We start from the raw sequence: 22,850 nt of genomic DNA on the forward strand, positions 1-22,850 counted from the left end.
AAGATCAACAACAGAACAATCCGTGCCAAATTTTGTGCAGATCGGTTGAAAATTGCAGTTACTACGGCCATTTAAGTGCAAATCGGGCGATACATATATATGGAAGCTATATCTAAATCTGAACCGATTTTGTTGAAATCTTGCAGATGTGTTAAGATTAGTAACAAAACAATCCGTGCCAAAGTTTGTGCAGATCGGTTGAATAGTGTAGTTACTACGGCCATTTAAGTGCAAATCGGGTGATACATATATATGGGAGATATATCTAAATTTGAACTGATCTTCATGAAATCTTGCAGATGTGTTAAGATCAACAACAGAACAATCCGTGCCAAATTTTGTGGAGATCGGCTGAAAATTGCAGTTACTACGGCCATTTAAGTGCAAATCGGGCGATACATATATGTGGGAGCTATATCCAAATCTCAACTGATTTTGATGGAAATCTTGCAGATGTGTTAAGATTAGTAACAAAACAATCCGTGCCAAAGTTTGTGCAGATCGGTTGAATAGTGTAGTTACTACGGCTATTTAAGTGCAAATCGGGCGATACATATATGTGGGAGGTATATCCAAATCTGAACCGATTTTGATGAAATCTTGCAGATATGTTAAGATCAGTAACAAAACAATCCGTGCCAAATTTTGTGCAGATCGCTTGAAAATTGCAGTTACTACGGCCATTTAAGTGCAAATCGGGCGATACATATATATGGAAGCTATATCTAAATCTGAACCGATTTTGTTGAAATCTTGCAGATATATTTAGATTATTAATTAAACAATCCGTGCCAAATTTTGTGCAGATCGGGTACTAATTGTAGTAACTACGGCCATATAAGTGCAAATCGGGCGATACATATACATGGGAGCTATATCTAAATCTGAACCGATTTTGATGAAACCTTGCAAATCTGTTAAGATCTGTAACAGAACAATCCGTGCCAAATTTTGTGCAGATCGGTTGAAAATTGCAGTTACTACAGCCATTTAAGTGCAAATCGGGCGGTACATATAAAGGGTGATTTTTTTGAGGTTAGGATTTTCATGCATTAGTATTTGACAGATCACGTGGGATTTCAGACATGGTGTCAAAGAGAAAGATGCTCAGTATGCTTTGACATTTCATCATGAATAGACTTACTAACGAGCAACGCTTGCAAATCATTGAATTTTATTACCAAAATCAGTGTTCGGTTCGAAATGTGTTCATTCACCGTAACGTTGCGTCCAACAGCATCTTTGAAAAAATACCGTCCAATGATTCCACCAGCGTACAAACCACACCAAACAGTGCATTTTTCGGGATGCATGGGCAGTTCTTGAACGGCTTCTGGTTGCTCTTCACTCCAAATGCGGCAATTTTGCTTATTTACGTAGCCATTCAACCAGAAATGAGCCTCATCGCTGAACAAAATTTGTCGATAAAAAAGCGGATTTTCTGCCAACTTTTCTAGGGCCCATTCACTGAAAATGATTTGCAAGCGTTGCTCGTTAGTAAGTCTATTCATGATGAAATGTTAAAGCATACTGAGCATCTTTCTCTTTGACACCATGTCTGAAATCCCACGTGATCTGTCAAATACTAATGCATGAAAATCCTAACCTCAAAAAAATCACCCTTTACATGAGAGCTATATCTAAATCTAAACCGATTTTTACCAAATTCAATAGCGTTCGTCCTTGGGGCAAAATAGTGGCATGTGCAAATTGTCGTGACGATTGGACATTAAATACGGCCTGAACCTTTATTACAAGAATACAGACGGACATGGCTAAATCGAATCAGAAAGTGATTCTGAATCGATCGGTACACTTATCAATAGGTCTAGCTCTGCTCCTTTAAGCGTTGCACACAAATGCACAAACTTATAATACCCTGTAGCACACTGTTGGTGTAGGGTATTAAAATGAATTTGTGTTTGTTTGTTTGTATGTGTGTTCCGTATAAACTCAAGAATGGCTCACAGATGGTGCATAATAATCCCGTGGTGAAATTAGGGTACTAAATTTTTTGATATCTGAAGGGGGAGCGGACCCTCCCCCTTACCCTTATTTTCAGAAATGCCAGATCTCGAAGATGGGTGCGATTTTAGCGAAATTTTGTATGCTCTCTTATAGTAACCTAAAAACAAACATTTGATATCAAAATTTCGGGTGGGATAACCAGGGGGGCCCCACCCCACCCCCAAAACCTACCAAAAATATGTAATGACCAATCACGACACTATGGGACTCAAATTAAAGGTATTTAAGTTTAGAAAACGTATCTGATATCCAATCGTCGGACCAAGTGTTTGCGGGACCACCCCAACCCCCAAAACACCCCTACATCGGACATATTTACCGACCATGACAATATGGGGCCCAAATGGAAGGTATTTGTGAGTATAAAACGAATCTGATATCCAAATGTGGGACCAAGTTTCTGGGGGTCCATCCCTTCCCCAAAACCCCCCCAAACAGGACTTATTTTTTCACCATGGCAATATGGAGCTCAAATAAAAGGCATTTGAGTATGGAATTCGAATCTGATATCGAAATGTGGGACCAAGTTTTTGGGGAGCCGCTTCCTCCCCAAAAGCACATCCAAAGAGGTTAAATTTACAGCCATAGCAATTTGGGTCGCAAATGAAAGGTCTTGGGGAGTAAAGCACGAATATGATATCAATATACGGGAAAAGTGTCTATGGGGCCACCGCACCCCCATAATACTACCGCAATAGGACGTATTTGCTGACCATTGCAATATGGAGCTTCAATAAAAGGTATTTTAGAGTATATTACGAATCTGATAAATATTTTCAGCCCCAAGTCACCCAGAAGCCGCCCCATCCCTCCCCCCCTCCCAAACCGGGAATGTTTGCCGTCTACGGAAATATGGGCTCAAATATTTGGGAGTAGAGCACAAATCTGATATCAACATTTGGGACCAACCAACATTTGGGATGTCCGATCCCCATAAAAACCCAAAATAGCCAAATAGGACGTATTTGCTTCCATGATTCCAATTTAAGTCTCAAAACTAGTGGGGCACGATGTTGAGCGGATCCCCAAACAGGGGGGTGGGTCCACAATTTAAAAATTTGTTTTTGTAGAAAAAAATGTTAAAAAAATTTTTTACAAAATTTTCTAAAGAAAACCTACTTTTGCTATAATTATTTTTGGAAATGAAATTTTAAAAAAAAAATTTGCTATAAAATGGACCACTGTGATATATTATTTAAGAAAGATATCTGTCTATTATGTTGTACTTTACGCAATATTATGAACACACAAATGCCATTGTCCATCTAATCAGTTATGGTGATTGTCTTAAGAATATCATTTGCTATGGAAAATATGATTAGCATTTTTTCTGGATTGCTGCGTAAATGCTTGTGAATTAAAGTTTTTGTAATTGAAACAGGTTTCTTAAATTCCGTACGCATATTTTTGTTTCTTAGAGAAATTGATAAAGTTTGCAAGAACTTTGTTTGTTGAGTGAAAACTTTGTTTAGAATAAACCAAAATGTTGCACAACCTTATCCTTGTGATATGAGCATGTGTACATATTGGTCCCACTGATGGCGTGGGAGCAGACATTGTTCGTTTTAGGCATCATGGGCTTGGGGAATAACTGTTTAATTGTGCGAGTAAGGGGAGGCAATGAGGAGTTTAAATGCTAAAGAAAAAATATGAACCAGAAGTAGGGATATCATTGTAATCTACGACCAATTCTTAAAAGTTTTGACCAAGAAACCATAGGCCTAAAATCAAAATCGGTCTTCCAGGTTTTAACAACAAATTCAGGTTATAATTGATATAACTTCCGAATTTATGGACAAAATGTAGATTTAATTCTGATTTACATAGATTAAGATTTTGAAAACAGTAATAAATTGACCCACCCTAGTGTTCAGAGACCGGTTGAGGACCTGGGTCTTCGACTCCCGACACATCGAAATTATTTAGCATCCATTAATTTCGCTTATATTCGTCAACCAAGTGCAAATTTTGCCCATAAACATTCCATTTAGTCCGAACGGCGTGCCACAGTGCGACACCTCTTTGTGGAGAAGTTTTTACATGGCTGACATACCAAAAGGTACAGTACCTCAAAAATAAAAATGTCACCAGCATTAGAAGGGAATAACCACCGCTCGCCGCTGATTCGAACCCAGGTGTTCAGCGTCATAGGCGGACATGATAAACTCTGCGTTACTTTATCCTTCGCCAACCACCCTATTGAGATCAAATCAGAGAGAATTGAAATCATAAGGATTGCAGCGATTTCTCCCATTTGTTCGACATTGGGACTTGGCAATGTCTATGCCTCGATATTCGAACAGCTGACATAAGAAGAGCAGCTGCTGCATTAATGATGAGCCGTGGTTTTCTTTTACCCAAACGTAAATCTGATAGGGGTGGTAGCGGCGACCTATGTTATATGTGAGAAGTTTGTCCCTGTTCCTAAGTGGAATGTTCATGGGCAAATTTGCCCATGAACATTCCTTTGCGCTACATATGTTGTTATTGTACCCTCCACCATAGTACGGGGGTATACTAATTTTGTCATGTCGTTTGTAACACCTCGAAATATGCGTCTTAGACCCAATAAAGTATGTATATTCTTGATCCTCATGACATTCTAAGACGATATAGCCATGACCTTCCTTCCGTCTGTCTGTCGAAAGCTCGCTTATTTTGCAGGAATATTGCATATTAGTGTAAGTCGGTTGGGATTGTAAAGGGTTCATATTGGTCCATGTTTTGATATAGCTGCCATATAAACCGATCTTGGATGTTGACTTTCTGAGACTTAGTGGGCACAATTTTTATCCGATTTGGAATTTTGCATAAACGCTATGCTAAGTATGGTCTAAATCGGTTCATAACCTTATATAGCTCCCATATAAAACGATCTCTCTATCATACTTTTTGAGGTTTTTTGGACTTATTTGGCTGAAATTTTGCACAATGACTTCTGCTATCTTCCGAATCGGTCCATAATATGATATAGCTCCAACGGCATAGCAATTCTGATCCATTGTTTGCCGGCAAAGAACTTGACAAATACGATCCATGGTGGAGAGTACATACGATTTGGCCCAGCCGAACTTGGTACGCTTTTACTTGTTTTTTTTATTGATGGGTGTTTTTCCGTTGGCTACCAGTTGGGGACTTTTTTTTTGTCCCGAAACCACTTCTATGAGCAGTCATTATTTTGAATGTTTTGACAAATTTCCAACGCACAAGTATAGCTAAGGGAGAGAGAGACGTAAAGAGAGAGAGAGGGAGAGAGAATCGGTATAATTGCAATAGAACTTATATCAAGCCAACTGGGCAAAACTAAAAAAAAATTCTGGAAGACTACGAGCACTGCAGAAGAGCTAAAAGCCCTATGGACGAAATATTGAACTTCCTGCATATATCCGATCAAGCCATTTGTGCAGAATAAACAAAACTTCTACAAAACTACAAGCACTGGAAAAAGAAGTAAAAAGACGTTAAGTTCGGACGATCGGTCTATATGGCAGCTATATCCAAATTAAAGAAAAATGTGGGAGGCGTTAACACGACTCACTGCACCAAATTTCGGCGAAATCGGACAACAAATGCTCCTTTTATGGGCCTAAGATCTTAAATCGAGAGATCGGACTATATGGCAGCTATATCCAAATCTGGACTGATCTGAGCCAAATTGAAGAAAAATGTCGGAGGAGCTAACACAACTCACTGTCCCAAATTTCTGCGAAATCGGACAACAAATGCGCCTTTTATGGGCCCGAATTACATCGAGCGATAGGTCTATATGGCAGCTATATCCAAATCTGAACTGATCTGAGCCAAATTGAAGAAAAATGTCGTAGGCGCTAACACAACCCCCTGTCCCAAATTTCTGCGAAATCGGACAATAAATGCGTCTTTTATGGGCCTAAAACCTTAAATCGAGAGATCGGACTATATGGCAGGTATATCCAAATCTGAACCGATCTGTGCCATATTGCAGAAAGATGTCGAGTGGTCTAACTTAACTCACTGTTCCAAATATCGTCGACATCGGACAATAAATGCGCCTTTTATTGGCCTAAAACTTTAATCGAGAGATCGGTCTATATGGCAGTTATATCCAAATCTGGACCGATTGGAGCCAAATTAAAGAAGGATGTCGAAAGGCCTAACACAACTCACCGTCCCAAATTTAAGCAAAATCGGATAATAAATGTGGCTTTTATGGGCCTAAGTCCCTAAATCTGCGTATCGGTCTATATGGGGACTATATTAAGATAAAGTCCGATATATCCCGGTAGCTGCATTTATATATGGTTCGATCTGGATCATATTCAAATCGGATGCCGAGAGCCTTAATAGATTTCACTTTTTCAAATTTCAGTGAAATAGGTTAATAAATACAGTGGGGCTTAAGACCCTAAATCGGAATATCGGGCTCTTTGGCAGCTATGTATAAAAATAGGGTCCGATGTGGACCAATTTCGGTTGGATTAACGGGAAGCCTATTTTAACCCGCTGGTTTGAAGTTTAGAGAAATCGGGTAATAAATGCGTATTTTTATACCCTCCACCATAGGATAGGGGTATACTAATTTCTTCATTCTGTTTGTAACACCTCCAAAAATGCGTCGCAAATACCTTTCATTTGAGTCCCATATTGTCATGGTCGATAAATATTTCCGATGTAGGGGTGTTTTGGGGCTTGGGGTGGTCCCCCTAGCACTCGGTCCGACAATGGGATATCAGATACGTTTTCTTATCCTAAATACCTGTCATTTGTGTCCCATATTGTCATGATTGGTGTAAATATATGTTTGGTAGGTTTTAGGGTGGGGCGGGCCCCCTAGGTACCCCATCCGAAATTTGGATACCAAATTTTTATTTTTAGGGTACTATACAAAAAATTTCGCCTAAATCGCACCACTCATCTCCGAGATCTGGGGTTTCTGAAAACTAGGGTAAGGGGGAGAGTCCGCCCCCCTTCAGTTATCAAAAAATGTAGTACCCTATTTTCTCCACGGGATCATTATCATCTGTGAAAATTTCACGAAAATTGGTTCAGGAACACACAAACGTACAAATGAACAAACAAACAAACAAACACATTGATTTTTAAATATTAGAATTCTACCCATAACATGATGTAGCTGCCATGTAAAACGATCTGTCCGCCCAAGTATGGTCCAAATTGGATATATAAGGTTCGGTCTGGCCGAACCCGATTTTTCTTGTTATACTAAATTTCCCAAGAACATTCCATTGAGGAACAAGGGATACTTCTCTCATATCGATGAGTGCGGTCCGATTAAAATTTAAGCTCAATGTTAAGGGGCCTCTGTTTTTACGCTGAGTCCGAAGGGCGTGCCGCATAACAACACCTCTTGGTAGAGAATTTGTTAACAGGGCAGGATACCTTACCTTGAATGTAGCCAGCATAAGTAAGGGGATAACCACCGCTGAAAATTTTATTGATGTTTACGCGGTGATTTGAGCCCTGGCGTTCGGGGTCATAGGCGGATATGCTAACTTCTGCGCCACGGTGGCTTTTATTTGTTGCTCGTTGTTTTTATGTCAATTTAAAAAACAATTTAATTTAGGTTGAATCGCAAAGGGTGTTTTGAATTCGTTGAAAATTTCTTTCTCTTAATTTAGCATTTTTGTTTCATGTGAAGCTTTAATAAGCCAAGCCCATATTGTGTCATTAACACAATTGGAAACTTGGTGAGCTTCTCCTTATGAGTTTAAAAGATGATGACTTCAGAATGTTTTGTTGTCATATAAAAGCAACCGACTTCAGCATTAACAGATTCAGTCTGAAAACAAATTTCACTTTCACCAACCACTAAACTCTTTGTTAAAAGAAACGCATAACGAAAAATGAAAGTTGTAATTTTGGCGTTATTTTTGCTTGCCTGCATGGTGTCAATGATACAAGGAGGCTGTTTGGGAAGACCAAGTAAGCTGGGTGTTCATTTTTAATTTAAAAAATTTTTTGGAAATTTTAAATTTGTTTATTCAGAAACTCCTTCTTGTGATGAGGTGTTAGACGAAGGACATGACGTTGAAGGAGGTTATGCTCATCGCATGTGGTTCTTTAATGCCGAGTCGGGTTTATGTGAACAAATGCATTATAAAGGAGCAGGTGGCAACAATAATCGTTGGTGCTCCAAAGGTGATTGTGATCACCATTGCAAAGCTTAAGTTGTTGCCTTGGTTATGGAAGTAAGGGTAAAATTTATATTGAAAATGTGAATGATTGTAATAAAAAATCTGTTGTCATATCTTAAGGAGGTGCATTTTTATACCCATCACCATTGAATGGGGGCTATGTTCATTTGGTCATTTTATTGGTGGACCCGGTACTTAGAGACTGGATAAACCATATGCTAAGGAGCAGGTGGATAAATTGTGTGTCCCATGGCATAAATCTATGGGGGGAAAGTGGCACAGGGTACGCCACAGGGGGGGCATTTTATCGCCACTCCTATGGGTGATCGCCATAAATGACCTATTACGGATGCTGACTGAGGAGGACGTTGTTATAATACTTCTAAGAGGTAGGGATACGAACGAGCTATGCAGAAGGGCCGAAAGGGTCCGGCATATGATTGGTCTAGACCCAGAGGTCTCAATGTTAACCCAAAGAACACTGAAATATGCCTGTTCACGAGGAAGACGAAGGTGGGCCGCACCACGTTTCCTCAATAAGACGATTTCGATATCTGACAAGGTGTGATCTTGGACAGGAAACTGAATTGGAAGTGTCCCATTCAGGAGCGTACTGAGAAGTCTCACAGAAGTGGGGCACTATGTAGACGGGTCGTAGGCTCGAAATGGGGCCTGAATCCGAGGACAGTCCACTGGCTCTAGAGGAGAGTGATTAGACCAATACTTATTTACGCCTCAGTAGTTTGATGGTCTGCTATTGGGAAAAAGAACGTTGTCTGGGCATAGGTGCGATGAGGACCATGCCCACTAGGGCACTGGAGACTATTCTAGATATCCGACCCATTGACATACAGATTAAGTGTGAGGCAGCCACTGCGGCTATGAGACTTAAGGCGATGGGAGAATGGATTGAGGATGGGAGACTTAAGGCGATGGGAGAGTGGCTTGAAGATGGGATGGGACCATCGCGGTATAATCGAGGCGACGATAAGAAACCTCGATGGAAGTGGAGAGGTTTCTGATCGGATACCTGAGATGAACCTTGAAGTCGAGTGCGAGGCACTGCTGCCATCGGCACAGTCTTGGATTGAAGGAACCCTAGTATTGCCATCTGGAAGATCATGTTACACGGATCGATCAAAGCTTGAGGACAGAGTGGGCCTGGGGGTTTACATTGAGAACCCAAGAACTGAGATCTGTTTTAGACTGCCTGACCATAATACGGTCCTGCAGGCGGAGTGGTAAGGTGCTAACGCAAGGACATCGATTGTGAACATATTTTCCGACAATAAAATTGCCATAAGGGCAATAACAACCAGGACGGCAAGGTCGCGCACAGTCTTGCAGGGTAAGAAGGAGATTAACGCCTTCTATGAGGATGGCAAAATCCGCATCGTTTGGGTGCCAGACCATAACGGAGTAAGGGGAAATGAAAGGGCAGACGATTTGGCGGTGAAGGCCAGAGGACTGCCATCAATAAACTTGGTTAACCCGAAGCCTTTCGGGTCGACGCAGTGCGAGTTAAGGGAGTGGGCGACGAATGCGCATGCAACATTGTGGAACAGCGAAACGGTCGGTAGGACGACAAAAATCTTTAGGGTGGGATTCAGATCGTGAGAAGACGAGGCTATTACTGAAAGGATGCAAGAAGGAGGTCTGTACAGCTATTGGTATCATAACGGGATACCATTGGAATGCTTCGAAATATCCATTTCCGACACTACAAAGTATAGCTAATTCAGATCGTTGTAAAATTCTAAGATGATTTTACAATGTCCGTGTGTCTGTTCGTTTGTCCATTCCGCCGTCTGTGTTTTCTTCAGTTGCAATCACGCTACAGTTGTTAAAATTTGAGATATTGTGCTGGAATTTAGCACAGACCAGAGTGTTTCCTCCATACGCAGATTAAGCAGATTTTGTCATTCCGTTTGCAACACATCGAAATATCCATTTCCGACCCTATAAAGAATGTATAATCTTGGTCAGCATAAAAATCTAAGACGATCTAGCCATGTCCGTCCGTCTGGTTGTTGAAGTCACGCTACAGTCTTTAAAAATAGAGATATTGAGCTGAAACTTTGCACAGATTCTTTTTTTGTCCATAAGCAGGTTAAGTTCGAAGATGGATAGCTCATCGGATTATATCTTAATATAGCCCCCATATAGACCGATTCGCCGATTTAGGGTCTTAGGCCTATAAAAGCCTCATATATTATCCGATTTTACTGAAATTTGGGACAGTGAGTTGTGTTAGGCCAGTCGACATTCTTCTCCGATTTGGCCCAAATCAGTCCAGATTTGGATATAGCTGCCATATAGACCGATCCTCCGATTAAGAGTCTTAGGCCCATAAAAGCTACATTTATTATCCGATTTTGATGAAATTTGGGACTGCTAGTTGTGTTAGGCCCTTCAACATCCTTCGTCAATTTTGTCCTGATCGGTCCAGATTTGGATATAGCTGCCTTATAGACCGATCTTCCGTTTTAGGGTCTTAGGCCCATAAAAGCCCCATTTATTATCCGATTTTGCTGAAATTTGAGACAGTGAGTTTAGTTAGGCTGTTCGACGTCCTTCTTCAATTTGTCCCAGATCGGTCCAGATTTGGATATAGCTGCCATATAGACCGATTTCTCGATTTAAGGGTTTGGGCCCATAAAAGCCACATTTATTATCCGAGTTTGCTGAAATTTGGGACAGTGAGTTGTGTTAGGCCAGTCGACATTCTTCTCCGATTTGTCCCAGAACGGTGCTGAAACTTGGGACAGTGAGTTGTTTAAGGCCCTTCAACATCCTTCGTCAATTTGGCTCAGATCGCTCCAGATTTGGATATAGCTGCCATATAGACCGATCTCTCGGTTTTAGGTTTTGGGGCCATAGAAGGCGCAATTATTATCCGATTTTGCTAAAATTTGGGACAGTGAGTTATGCTAGGCCCTTCGACATCATTCCTTAATTTTACCCTGATCGGTCCAGATTTGGATATAGCTGACATATAGAGCGATCCTCCGATTAAGGGTCTTAGGCCCATAAGAGCTATATTTATTATCCGATTTTGATGAAATTTGGGACAGTGAGTTGTGTCAGGCCCTTCGACATCCTTCTTAAATTTGGCTCAGATCGCTCTAGATTTGGATATAGCTGCCATATAGACCGATTTCGCGATTTAAGGTTTTGGGCTCATAAAAGGCGCATTTATTGTCGGATTTGGCCGAAATTTGGGACAGTGAGTTAAATTAGGCCCCTTGACATACTTCTGCAATATCGCACAGATCGGTCCAGATTTGGATATAGCTGCCATAAAGACCGATATCTCGATTTAGGGTCTTAGGCCTATAAAAGCCACATTTATTATCCGATTTTGCTGAAACTTGGGACAAAAAGTTTGGTTAGGCCCTTCGACATCTTTTTTCAATTTGGCTCAGATCGGTCCAGATTTGGATATAGCTGCCATATAGACCGATATCTCGATGTAGGGTCTTAGGCCCATAAAAGCCACATTTATTATCCGATTTTGCAGAAATTTGGGACAGTGAGTTGTGTTAGGCCCTTCAACTTCCTTCGTCAATTTGGCTCAGATCGCTCCAGATTTGGATATAGCTGCCATACAGACCGATATCTCGGTTTTATGTTTTGGGGCCATATAAGGCTCATTTATTGTCCGATGTCGCTGAAATTTGAGACAGTGAGTTTTGTTAGGCTCTTCGACAACTTTCTGCATTTTGACCCAGATCGGTTCAGATTTGAATATAGCTGCCATATAGACCGATCTCTCGATTTAGGGTCTTAGGCCCATAAAAGGCGCATTTATTGTCCGATTTTGCTGAATTTTGGGACAGTGAGTTGTCTTAGGCCCTTCGACATCTTTCTTTAATTTGGCCCAGATCGGTCCAGATTACGATATAGCTGCCATATAGAACGATTTCTCGATTTAAAGTCTTGGCCCCATCAAAGGCGCATTTATATTCCGATTTCACTGAAATTTGTCACAGTGACTTATGTTAGGCTTTTCGACATCTGTCTCGCATATGGTTCAGATCGGTTTATTTTTAGATATAGCTACTAAAAAGACCAATATTTTGTTATACACATTTAAAGAATGACTTGTACTTATCAGTATTTGGTCCAAATCGGAACATATTTCGATATAACTGCTATGGGACATAATGTATGCGATTTTCACCGGATTTTGATGGAAGGTGGTTTACATATATACCCGAGGTGGTGGGTATCCAAAGTTCGACCCGGCCGAACTTAACGCTTTTTTACTTGTTTACCTTCCCACTCTAAGATGGGGCTTAACAATAATTTTCAAAAACACCAGATGTCAGAGATGGGTAGGGCGATTTAAGCGAAATTTCATATAATATAAACAAAAATTCAAAAATTTGTTATCAGTATCTGAGCTGGGGTGCCTAGGAAGGCCGCCCACCCCCAAAACCCGCCAAACCGATTTACAGACCAATCACTTCAATATGGGTATCAACTTAGAGGTATTTGAGAGTAGAAAGCGAATCTGATATCCAATTGTGGGCCTAAGTGTTTCGTGGGTCACCCCACCCCCATTAAACCCCTCAAAACGGACATATTTACCGACCATGGCAGTATGGATCTCAAATGAAAGGTCTTTGGGAGTAGAGCACGAAATTGAGTTTTACTTTTGGGACCAAGTCTCTGGGGATCCACCATACCCTTAAACAGGACTTTTACCTATTGGGGTTTAAATAAGAGGTATTTGAGAGTGGAAATGTCCAAATTTAGAGTACTCCTCTCCAACATAGCATTATCGGGCGCAGCCAAGCGGGCCGGGCTCGGCTACTTTAATCAATAAAATTGCATTTAAACCCAAATTCTTTAAGAAATACACATTCTTCGAAACACAAAAATGAAAAAAAAAATCAAAACGCTTAATTAAACAATATCCATTAATATATCAAATTGATTGTTGAAATGGGGAGGGGGGGCAATGAAGGTCATTGTAGAATTATTTGTTTGCTACTGTTTTGCTGTATGTCTTGTGCGTTCAAACTTCCATTTCTGCATTCAACGCCTAGTCATGGGTATGGTAATTCTTGTTGGCATTGTGTGACTTATGGCTTAACATTTCCTCACATGCCTGAATGTTGATAAAAGGGCTTTTGTATTTAAACATAATTGTTTCAAAGCTGATAATTGAGCAGGTTCAATGGCTAATGGCCGATTATTATGCTACGGTCACTCATAAATGCACGACAGATACGAGTATAATATAAAAACTCTTACAGAAAGAGTTCTTAAGCATCAGTATTCAATACGATTTTATCAAGTTAACCAATAAGCCTCACCACATTAAAAAACAAAATGTTCAAATTCGTAAGTACAACTTTCACTTACATTTAGTAATAACTATCAGCTTTCTTAAAAACCCTTCTCCGTTTAGGCTGCCATTTTTGCCACCCTCTTCTTAGCTGTCTCTGCTGGTCTCCTTGAAACCCATCATGTGGTACATGAGCCTGTGGTAGCCAAAGTTGGCCATGTTGTCCATTCTGCTCCTTCCGCCGTATCACACCAGAGCATCACCCAAGTCCATAGCAAAGCTGTTGTACAACCTGTCTACACGCCCATCGTTAAGACCACCGTTCATGCTGTCCCCATTGTAAAGACTGTGCATCATGTTGCGCCTGTGGTCAAGACTGTCCATACTCCCGTAGTGCACCATGTTGCCCCAGTGGTAAAGACCGTTCACACTCCAGTCGTCCATCATGTTGCTCCTGTGGTAAAGACTGTCCACACTCCAATTGTTCATCGTGCTACTCCTGTTGTTCATGCTATTCCAGTGCCACTGTTGCATCATCATTAATTGGAAAACCAAAATGTTAAACTTATTAAAAATTAATTTTTTTGTTAAATAAATTTATAAATAACTCAGCTCTGTGTTTTTATAACCACCAGCGCACAGTGTCACGACCGTGGCCAAAAATGGCCAAATCCAACTAATTCGGAATGTGATCCCCAGCTTTGGTTAGGTTAGGCTGAAAGAGAGTGCGAATATCATTGCGCCCCATGCCACTATGGACATACACCTCCAAAAACTAAAAAAGTAACCTCGAAAAATAAAAACTAAGTCAGGTGCTAGTTACATAATCCATAATTGTTACGCCCCTCAGTTGGTTAATGTCTGGTATTGTGTCTCCAATTAAGTGCCGATGTCTGCTAGCCCTGAAAACTGGGCAATGACATAGAAAATATTTTAACGTCTCAATATTCGCCCCACACATGCTATAACTTGCCGTACCGATTTTGAAACTGATCACCTCGACATTCTTTGTCCATCTAGCCATGTCAGTCTGTCCGTCTGTCGAAATCACGATAGCAGTCGAACGCGTAAAGTTAGCCGCCTGAAATTTTGCAAAGATACTTTTTATAGATGTCTTGAGCCCTTATAAGCCCTTAATTTTCATCCGACTTGGATAAAATTTGGCACAAAGACTTGAAGTATGGGTTCCAACTTACATGCCAAATACGAGCCAAGTATCGGTCTATAAACAGATATAACCCCCATACAAAGCCATCCCCGGATTTGACTTCTTGAGCCCCTAGAAGCCTCCATTTTCAACCGATTTGGCTGAAACTTGGAAGAAAGACTTGTGTTATGACTTCCAATATTCTTGCAAAGTATTATCCGAATTGGTCGATAAACAGATATAGCCCCCTTATAAACCGATCGCCGAATTTTAATTCTTGAGCCCTAAGAAGCCTCAATCCTCATTCGATTGGGCTGAAATTTTTAACAATGACTTAAGTTTTAAGTTGCAACATTCATGCTAAGTATGATCCGAATCGGTCTTTGTACAGATATAGCCCCCATATAAACCGATACCCGGATTTGACTTCATGAGCCCCTAGAAGCCTCAATTTTCATCCGATTTGGCCGAAATTTGGTACAAATTGGACTTGTGTTATGACTTTCCATAGCCTTGCCAAGTATAATCCCAATCGGTCTCTAAAAAGATAAAGCACCCCATATAAACCGATCCTCGGATTAGTCCTCTTATTCCTCTGTGGTTGTTACATTCCATCTTCTCTCCTTTCTTGTATGCGGGACATTGTATGCTGAGATTCCAATCATCGGATATGCGTTCATCTAGCCAGATTGCGCAGCAAATAAGATGATGCATACGCCTTATCAGCGTGTCGCCTCCGGTCTTAAATAGTTCAGCGGGTAACCCGTCGGCTCCTGCTGCCTTGTTGTTCTTTAGTTCTTTTAGCTCCTGCTGTCTTGTAGTTCTTAGGCTGAAATTTGGAACAAAGACTTGTATTATGACTTTCCATAGCCTTGCCAAGTATAATCCGAATCGGTATCTAAAAAGATAAAGCACCCCATATAAACCGATCCTCGGATTATTCCTCTTATTCCTCTACAGTCGCCACATTCCGTCTTGTCTCCCTTCTTGTGTGCGGGACATTGTATGCTGAGATTCCAATCATCGGGTATGTGTTCATCAAGCCAGATTGCGCAGATGAGCTGATGCATACGCCTTATCAGCGTGTCGCCTCCGGTCTTAAATAGTTCAGCGGGTAACCCGTCGGCTCCTGCTGCCTTGTTGTTCTTTAGTTCTTTTTGCTCCTGCTGTCTTGTTGTTCTTTAGTTAGCCAAATTTCATCCGATTTGGCTGAAATTTGAACAAAGACTTGTGTTATGACTTTACATAGCCTTGCCAAGTATAATCCCAATCGGTCTCTAAAAAGATAAAGCACCCCATATAAACCGATCCTCGGATTATTTCTCTTATTCCTCTATAGTCGCCACATTCCGTCTTGTCTCCCTTCTTGTGTACGGGACATAGTATGCTGAGGTTCCAATCATCGGATATGCGTTCATCTAGCCAGATTGTGCAGCAGATAAGTTGATGCATACGCCTTATCAGCGTGTCGCCTCCGGTCTTAAATAGTTCAGCGGGTAACCCGTCGGCTCCTGCTGCCTTGTTGTTCTTTAGTTCTTTTAGCTCCTGCTGTCTTGTTGTTCTTTAGTTAGCCAAATTTCATCCGATTTGGCTGAAATTTGGAACAAAGACTTGTGTTATGACCTTCCATAGCCTTGCCAAGTATAATCCGAATCGGTCTCTAAAAAGATAAAGCACCCCATATAAACTGATCCTCGGATTATTTCTCTTATTCCTCTATAGTCGCCACATTCCGTCTTGTCTCCCTTCTTGTGTACGGGACATAGTATGCTGAGGTTCCAATAATCGGATATGCGTTCTTCTAGCCAGATTGCGCAGCAGTTAAGCTGATGCATACGCCTTATGAGCGTTTCGCCTCCGGTCTTAAATAGTTCAGCGGGTAACCCGTCGGCTCCTGCTGCCTTGTTGTTCTTTAGTCGGGTCACTGCTACTTGGACCTCATTCTGACTAGTAGGTAAACATTCTATACCATCATCAGGGATTGGTTCTGCGGTATCCTCTTCGCCGCCAACATCGGACACTAGCAGTTGGGTCAAATGTTCTTTCCATATCCTCAGCATGTTATCTGTTACCAGTTACAAGATTTCCTTCTTTATCTCTGCAGGAGGATGTGCCTGCACCAAAACCATCAATTTGATGTTGAATTCCTTGATAGAATTTCCGGACTTCATTTTGACTCCTGAACATCTCAATTCGCTCACACACGTCTTTTCATTTCCTTTTTCTTTCTGCGGAATGGACGTTTCTCCTCTCTCCTTTTCTGCCGATACCTCTCCTTCATGTGGCGCGTTGCTACTGATTGCAGGGTTGCTCTATATGCCCCATTCTTGGCTTCAGTAGCATCTCGACATTCTTAGTCGTACCATGGGTATCTTGGAAGAGGCTTCCGGTATCAAAGTACGGATTTCGCGGCATTTTCCATAGAGTGGGCAATAGTTTGCCACTGCGCCATTTTATCATCGGAACAAGGAGTGCTTTCTTCAAGCAGTTGGGTCATTCGAGTGGAGTATGCCGCTGCCATTTGTTGTGTTTGCAGCTTTTCATTGTCCAGCTTCCGTACAGTGTCAGATCGTACTTTCCCCGCCATGTTCAAACGGGTGCGAACCTTTGCTGCAACAAGGTAATGATCCGAATCTATATTCGCTCCACGGATCGATCGTCCATCTAACATGCTGGATGAATGCCTTCCATCTATCACAATGTGATCAATTTGGTTCCACGTGTTTTGATCGGGTGACAGCCACGTGGCTTTGTGAACATTTTTATGTTGAAATCTGATGCTACTAACTACAATTTTTTTTGCCGCGGCGAAATCTATCATCCTCAACCCATTACTGAACGTTATCTCGTGGAGGCTAAATTTTCCGACTGTTGGACCAAAAATGTCTTCCTTCTCTATCTTCGCATTAAAATTTCGCAGAACGATTTTAATATCATGGGCGAGGCAGCGGTCATATTCTCTCTCTAGGCGCTCGTAGAAAATATCCATGGTCTGCTCGTCTTTGTCTTCCGGCGGGGCATGCGCACAAATAAGGCTGATGTTGAAGAATTTGGCTTTTATGCTGATTGTGGCTAGCCTCTTATCTACTGGAGTTAAGCTGGAGACAAGGTGTTTCAGTCTCCGACTAACCACAAATCCACAGCCAAATTCATGCCTCGTGTTATGGCAGCTGTAGTACAGTTCGTCATCGTTTGGTGTTGTAGTGACGCCATTCCCAGTCCATCGCACTTCCTGTAAGGCGGTCATATCTGCCTTGTACTTCTCTAATACATCCGCCAGCAGGTATACTGCACCTTCTCTATAAAGAGTGCGGACATTCAAGGTGCAGATCCGCAAATCATGGTCCTTTTATCGTTTGCGTGGGTCGTCAACGTTTGAGGGGATTCGTTTTTATACCCTCCACCATAAGATGGGGGGTATACTAATTTCGTCATTCTGTTTGTAACTACTCGAAATATTCGTCTGAGACCCCATATAGTATATATATTCTTGATCGTGGCGACATTTTATGTCGATCCAGCCGTGTTCGTCCGTCTGTCCGTCTGTCCGTCCGGCCATCCGTCTGTCTGTCGAAAGCAAGCTAACTTCCGAAGGAGTAATTCTTATCCGATTTGAATGAAATTTTGCACGACGTGTTTTGTTATGATATCCAACAACTATGGCAAGTATGGTTCAAATCGGTCAATAACCTGATATAGCTGTCATATAAACCGATCTTGGGTCTTGACTTCTTGCGCCTCTAAAGGGCGCAATTCTTATCCGATTAGAATGGAATTTCGCACGACGTGTTTTGTTATGATACCCAACAACTGTGCCAAGTATGGTTCAAATCGGTCCATAACCTGATATAGCTGCCATATAAACCGATCTGAGATCTTGACTTCTTGAGCTTCTAGAGTGCGCAATTTTTATCCGATTTACCTGGAATTTTGTGCGACGGATACTCTCATGACCATCAATATTCGTGTTTATATATGGTCTGAATCGGTCTATAGCCAGATATAGCTTCCATAAAAATCGATCTCTCTATTTTACTTCTTGAGCCCCCAAAGGGCGTAATTCTTATTCGAATTGGCTGACGTTTTACACAGGCCTCCAACATATAATTTAATTGTGGTCCAAACCGGACCATATCTTGATATCGCTCTAATAGCAGAGCAAATCTTTTCTTATATATTTTTTTTTGCCTAAGAAGAGATGCCGGGAAAGGAACTCGACAAATGCGATCCATGGTGGAGGGTATGTAAGATTCGGCCCGGCCCATCTTAGCATGCTTTTACTTGCTACTATTCCTTTGATTCTCATAGTAGTTCTCATAGTTTTCCGGGGGCGGGTTACTGGCCCAGCGCCCCAACCGCATGGGTTTTGTGGGATTGCACATGTATCCCTCGTCGTGGCGTTGTGCCGCTTGCTTTAAGATCCGATGCACGCCTCCAGCCGCCCCTAAGCTGGGAACTGACGCTGATGTTGGTCATAGGTTATTTGAAGCCGCCAATAATTCGCCTTGTCATCTCGAGTATCATTGGCACTTAGTATTTAATTAGGAGCCAGTGCCAACTGACTCCTCACTGAGACTTTCATCTCGAAAATCGCCTACTGCCCGCGGCCGCATTTGCAGCTACTCCGCAACGGAACTTTCCACCATCCGCAACCTGTGGACGCGCCCGGTAGCTTTCAGCTAAGCTTCCCGTGATAACGATGGACACCACACAAATCGGAGCTCAAAGTTCCAGCCTGTGTGGTGCTCATAGTTATCCCGTAATGGCCAGGCCCGAAATGGGTATTTTAAGGATTTTTGTAAAAATTTTAAGAACACTTTTGTCTGCAAAACACTTACTATTGTGTTATTGGATCGTTAGCAAGTGTTATTGGATCGTTAGTATTCAAGAAATCTTCCAGGCCTTGGCCCTTATGAGTACCTCATTTGCTGTTTGTTTTGCCTTCCTCATCAGCCGTTGCAACTCTGACATCGCCACACACTTAAAATCTTAATGTCACCTCTTAGGGCTTTCAAACCATGCATGTAGTTAATGCCTTTAGTTTTTATGCTTAATGCTCCTTAAACCGCTTTTCGAGTCTTTAAGACCAAAAACACCCCCGAAATCAAGATTGAAAAACCTTCAACATAATTGTTTGTACTCCAGTAGTTTGCCTGAATTCGCAGCTTTTCAGTCTGATGCCTTAATCCATCACCTTTAAATTAAACAACAGGCATTTTAATCACTGATTAAACTCCACACATTTTAGGCCCATAACAATACTGTCGTCGCGAGGCTAAAGTTGAAGCGTTGATTTTTTATTCTGTGTAATGTGAGTCGGTCTTCACCAAGACCTGCAGGAGAAAATGCCAACGAAAACGAATCCAAACTCTTGAAATAATTAAGGCTATGCTAAAGAACCGCATAAAAGTTGTGGTGTGCATTTATTTTGGAGCTTCTTTGTTGCCATGCTCCAACCACATACGCCTGCCTGACCACATCAAATGACTCGTGGATGATTGGAGTGCAGTGCAGTTTGTGGGTTTTGTGGTTTCATCGCAATGAGCATGACAGGCGTTGTTACATTTGTTATGGCAACGATGTTGGTGTTTTTGGGGTTTCAACGATGACTGGCAGAAATGAGGAGATAATTGATTTGTTTACAAAAAAAAAAATTTACAATGGAGCTGATTATGAAGTAATTGTTTAAAAATTCAATAATAAAAAAAAGAAGAAAACTTTTTTTTTGGCTTTTAAATGCAATTTATGGCAAAATCTCAAAATTGACCCATATCCAAATATGGGTTAAATCAAAAGAGAATAACTGGCGGATAACAATTCAACAATTCGTTATAGAATGTTAGGGCAATAAAGACTTTATTTAAACCGGTGGACCATCTTAAGTTCAACTATTCATTGGCTACCCTATGAAAATCGTTAAAAGATTTAGCGAGTTCACCAGCTGTGATCACTATAACGCCTTATAAATTAGGGATGTTTCATTGTAGAATTTAATTATAAAGAGGATATATAGGTGGCTTAATTGGCCCACGTGATCCACGCTTCAGTACTTTGCGTTATAACACGAATATAAACAAACTTGGTGTGTCCCCCATTCTATGATAAAGTGTGAAAATTATTCACTTAGTTTTTTTCCCACTTTTTCTCAGTGTATTTACCAAGCACCAAAAACTTCCCTCTACAAACCTTATGTCCATTCATTACAGTAGCTGTTGTACCATAAACTGCATAAAGTGAAGATTTATTTGTACAGATTTTTGATAGAGTTCCCCTCATTACACCATAACATTGAAGTGTTTTCAAGTACCTATTCACAGCCTCACCTTGACATTGACATGGAGCCACTTATATGGGATTTTATTGGTTTTGGTTTTTGTTTAGGCTTGATTTGATTGAAATTGCTCATGTAAAACATAAAACTCAATGGTGAGGGGCCAAAAGCTGATGGGTTGCCTTACTGATACTATTGTGTTACCACATTAAGAATTCTGTAATTGAATACCAAGGTGATCAGCCTTGTAAGAGTGGAGTACAAAAATTACTTTGCAGCCAAAAATGACCACAGAAGATCATTTTATTCAAAGCATCGAAATGATACGCACATGAAGGGCATTCATACATTGTTGTAATGACACTAAGTGTAATAATCAATTAAAAGTTTCGGTGGCTATGTTATGAGAATCAAAAAGAGAGAATAATTACAACCAGCAGGGAAAGGCTAAAGCAAGTCGTAGCTGACTGTATAGTACCCCATACCTAACCTACAACTATAAAGTCGTACAATAGATATATGTATATGAAAGCTATATACAATATAAATCTGAACCGACTTTTTTCGAACAGATCGTTTCAAAATTGCAGTTACTACGGCCATTTAAGTGCAAATTGGGCGATACATATACATGGGAGCTATATCGAAATCTGAACCGATTTTGGTGAAACCTCGCAGATATGTTAAAATCAGTAACAAAGCAATCCGTGCCAAATTTTGTGCAGATCGGTTGAAATATGGAGTTACTACGGCCACTTAAGTGCAAATCGGGCGATACATATACATGAGAGCTATATCTAAATCTGAACCGATTTTTATGAAACCTCGCAGATATGTTAAGATCAGTAACAAATCAAATCGTGCCAAGTTTCGCCTAGATCGGTTGAAAATTGTAGCTACTACGGCCATGTAAGTGCAAATCGGGCGATACATATACATGGGAGCTATATCGAAATCTGAACCGATGTTGATGAAATCTTGTATATATGTTAAGATCAGTAACAAATCAAATCGTGCCAAGTTTCGCCTAGATCGGTTGAAAATTGTAGCTACTACGGCCATGTAAGTGCAAATCGGGCGATACATATACATGGGAGCTATATCGAAATCTGAACCGATGTTGATGAAATCTTGCATATATGTTAAGATCAGTAACAAAACAATCCGCGTTAAATATCATGCAGATCGGTTGAAAATTGAAGTTTCTACGGCCATTTAAGTGCAAATCGGGCGATACATATACATGGGAGCTATATCTAAATCTGAACCGATTTTGATAAAATCTCGCAGATATGTTAAGATCAGTAACAAACCAAACCGTGCCAAGTTTGGCGTAGATCGGTTGAAAATTGTAGCTACTACGGCCATGTAAGTGCAAATCGGGCGATACATATATATGGGAGCTATATCTAAATCTGAACCGATTTTGATTAAATCTTGCAGATATGTTAAGATCAGTAACAAAATAATCCCTGCCAAGTTTAGTGCTGATCGGTTGAAAATTGTAGCTACTACGGCCATGTAAGTGCGAATCGGGCGATATATATACATGGGAGCTATATCGAAATCTGAACCGATTTTGATGAAATTTTGTGGAAGTGATACCAAGACACCACGTGCAAAATTTCAGTCAAATCGGACGAGAATTACGCGCTCTAGAGGCTCAAGAAGTCAAGACCCAAGATCGTTTAATATGGCAGCTATATCAAAACATGGACCGATTTGGCCCATTTACAATCCCAACCGACCTACACTAATAAAAAGTATTCGTGCGAAATTTCAAGCGCCTAGCTTTACTACTGCCAAAGTTTGCGTGCTTTTAACAGACAGACGGACGGACGGACATGGCTAGATCGACTTAAAATGATATAAAATCGTCGGACAAAGTGTCTGGGGGACCATCCCAACCCCTGAAACACCCCTAATTTGGACTTATTTACAGACCATGGCAATATCGGGCTCAAATGCGAGGTA

General features: G+C 41.0%; 2 protein-coding genes across 2 annotated transcripts; both read left to right on the plus strand.

The window, feature by feature from the left end:
- Positions 1-4,844: 4,844 nt before the first annotated feature.
- Positions 4,845-14,001, plus strand: LOC106094626 (larval/pupal cuticle protein H1C-like; the record flags this gene model as incomplete). Its single annotated transcript, XM_059368911.1, has 3 exons — positions 4,845-4,863; positions 5,135-5,155; positions 13,610-14,001. Coding segments are annotated over 3 exons (432 nt in total), but the record flags the coding sequence as incomplete, so codon positions are not given.
- Positions 7,825-8,281, plus strand: LOC106094627 (kunitz-type serine protease inhibitor conotoxin Cal9.1c-like). Its single transcript, XM_013261859.1, has 2 exons — positions 7,825-7,950; positions 8,014-8,281. The coding sequence occupies exons 1-2, from the start codon at positions 7,872-7,874 to the stop codon at positions 8,193-8,195; spliced, it is 261 nt and encodes an 86-aa protein (XP_013117313.1). The 5' UTR covers positions 7,825-7,871; the 3' UTR covers positions 8,196-8,281.
- Positions 14,002-22,850: the final 8,849 nt, after the last annotated feature.

This window comes from Stomoxys calcitrans, chromosome 1, assembly GCF_963082655.1.
Source record: "Stomoxys calcitrans chromosome 1, idStoCalc2.1, whole genome shotgun sequence".
Lineage (NCBI taxonomy): Eukaryota > Metazoa > Arthropoda > Insecta > Diptera > Muscidae > Stomoxys > Stomoxys calcitrans.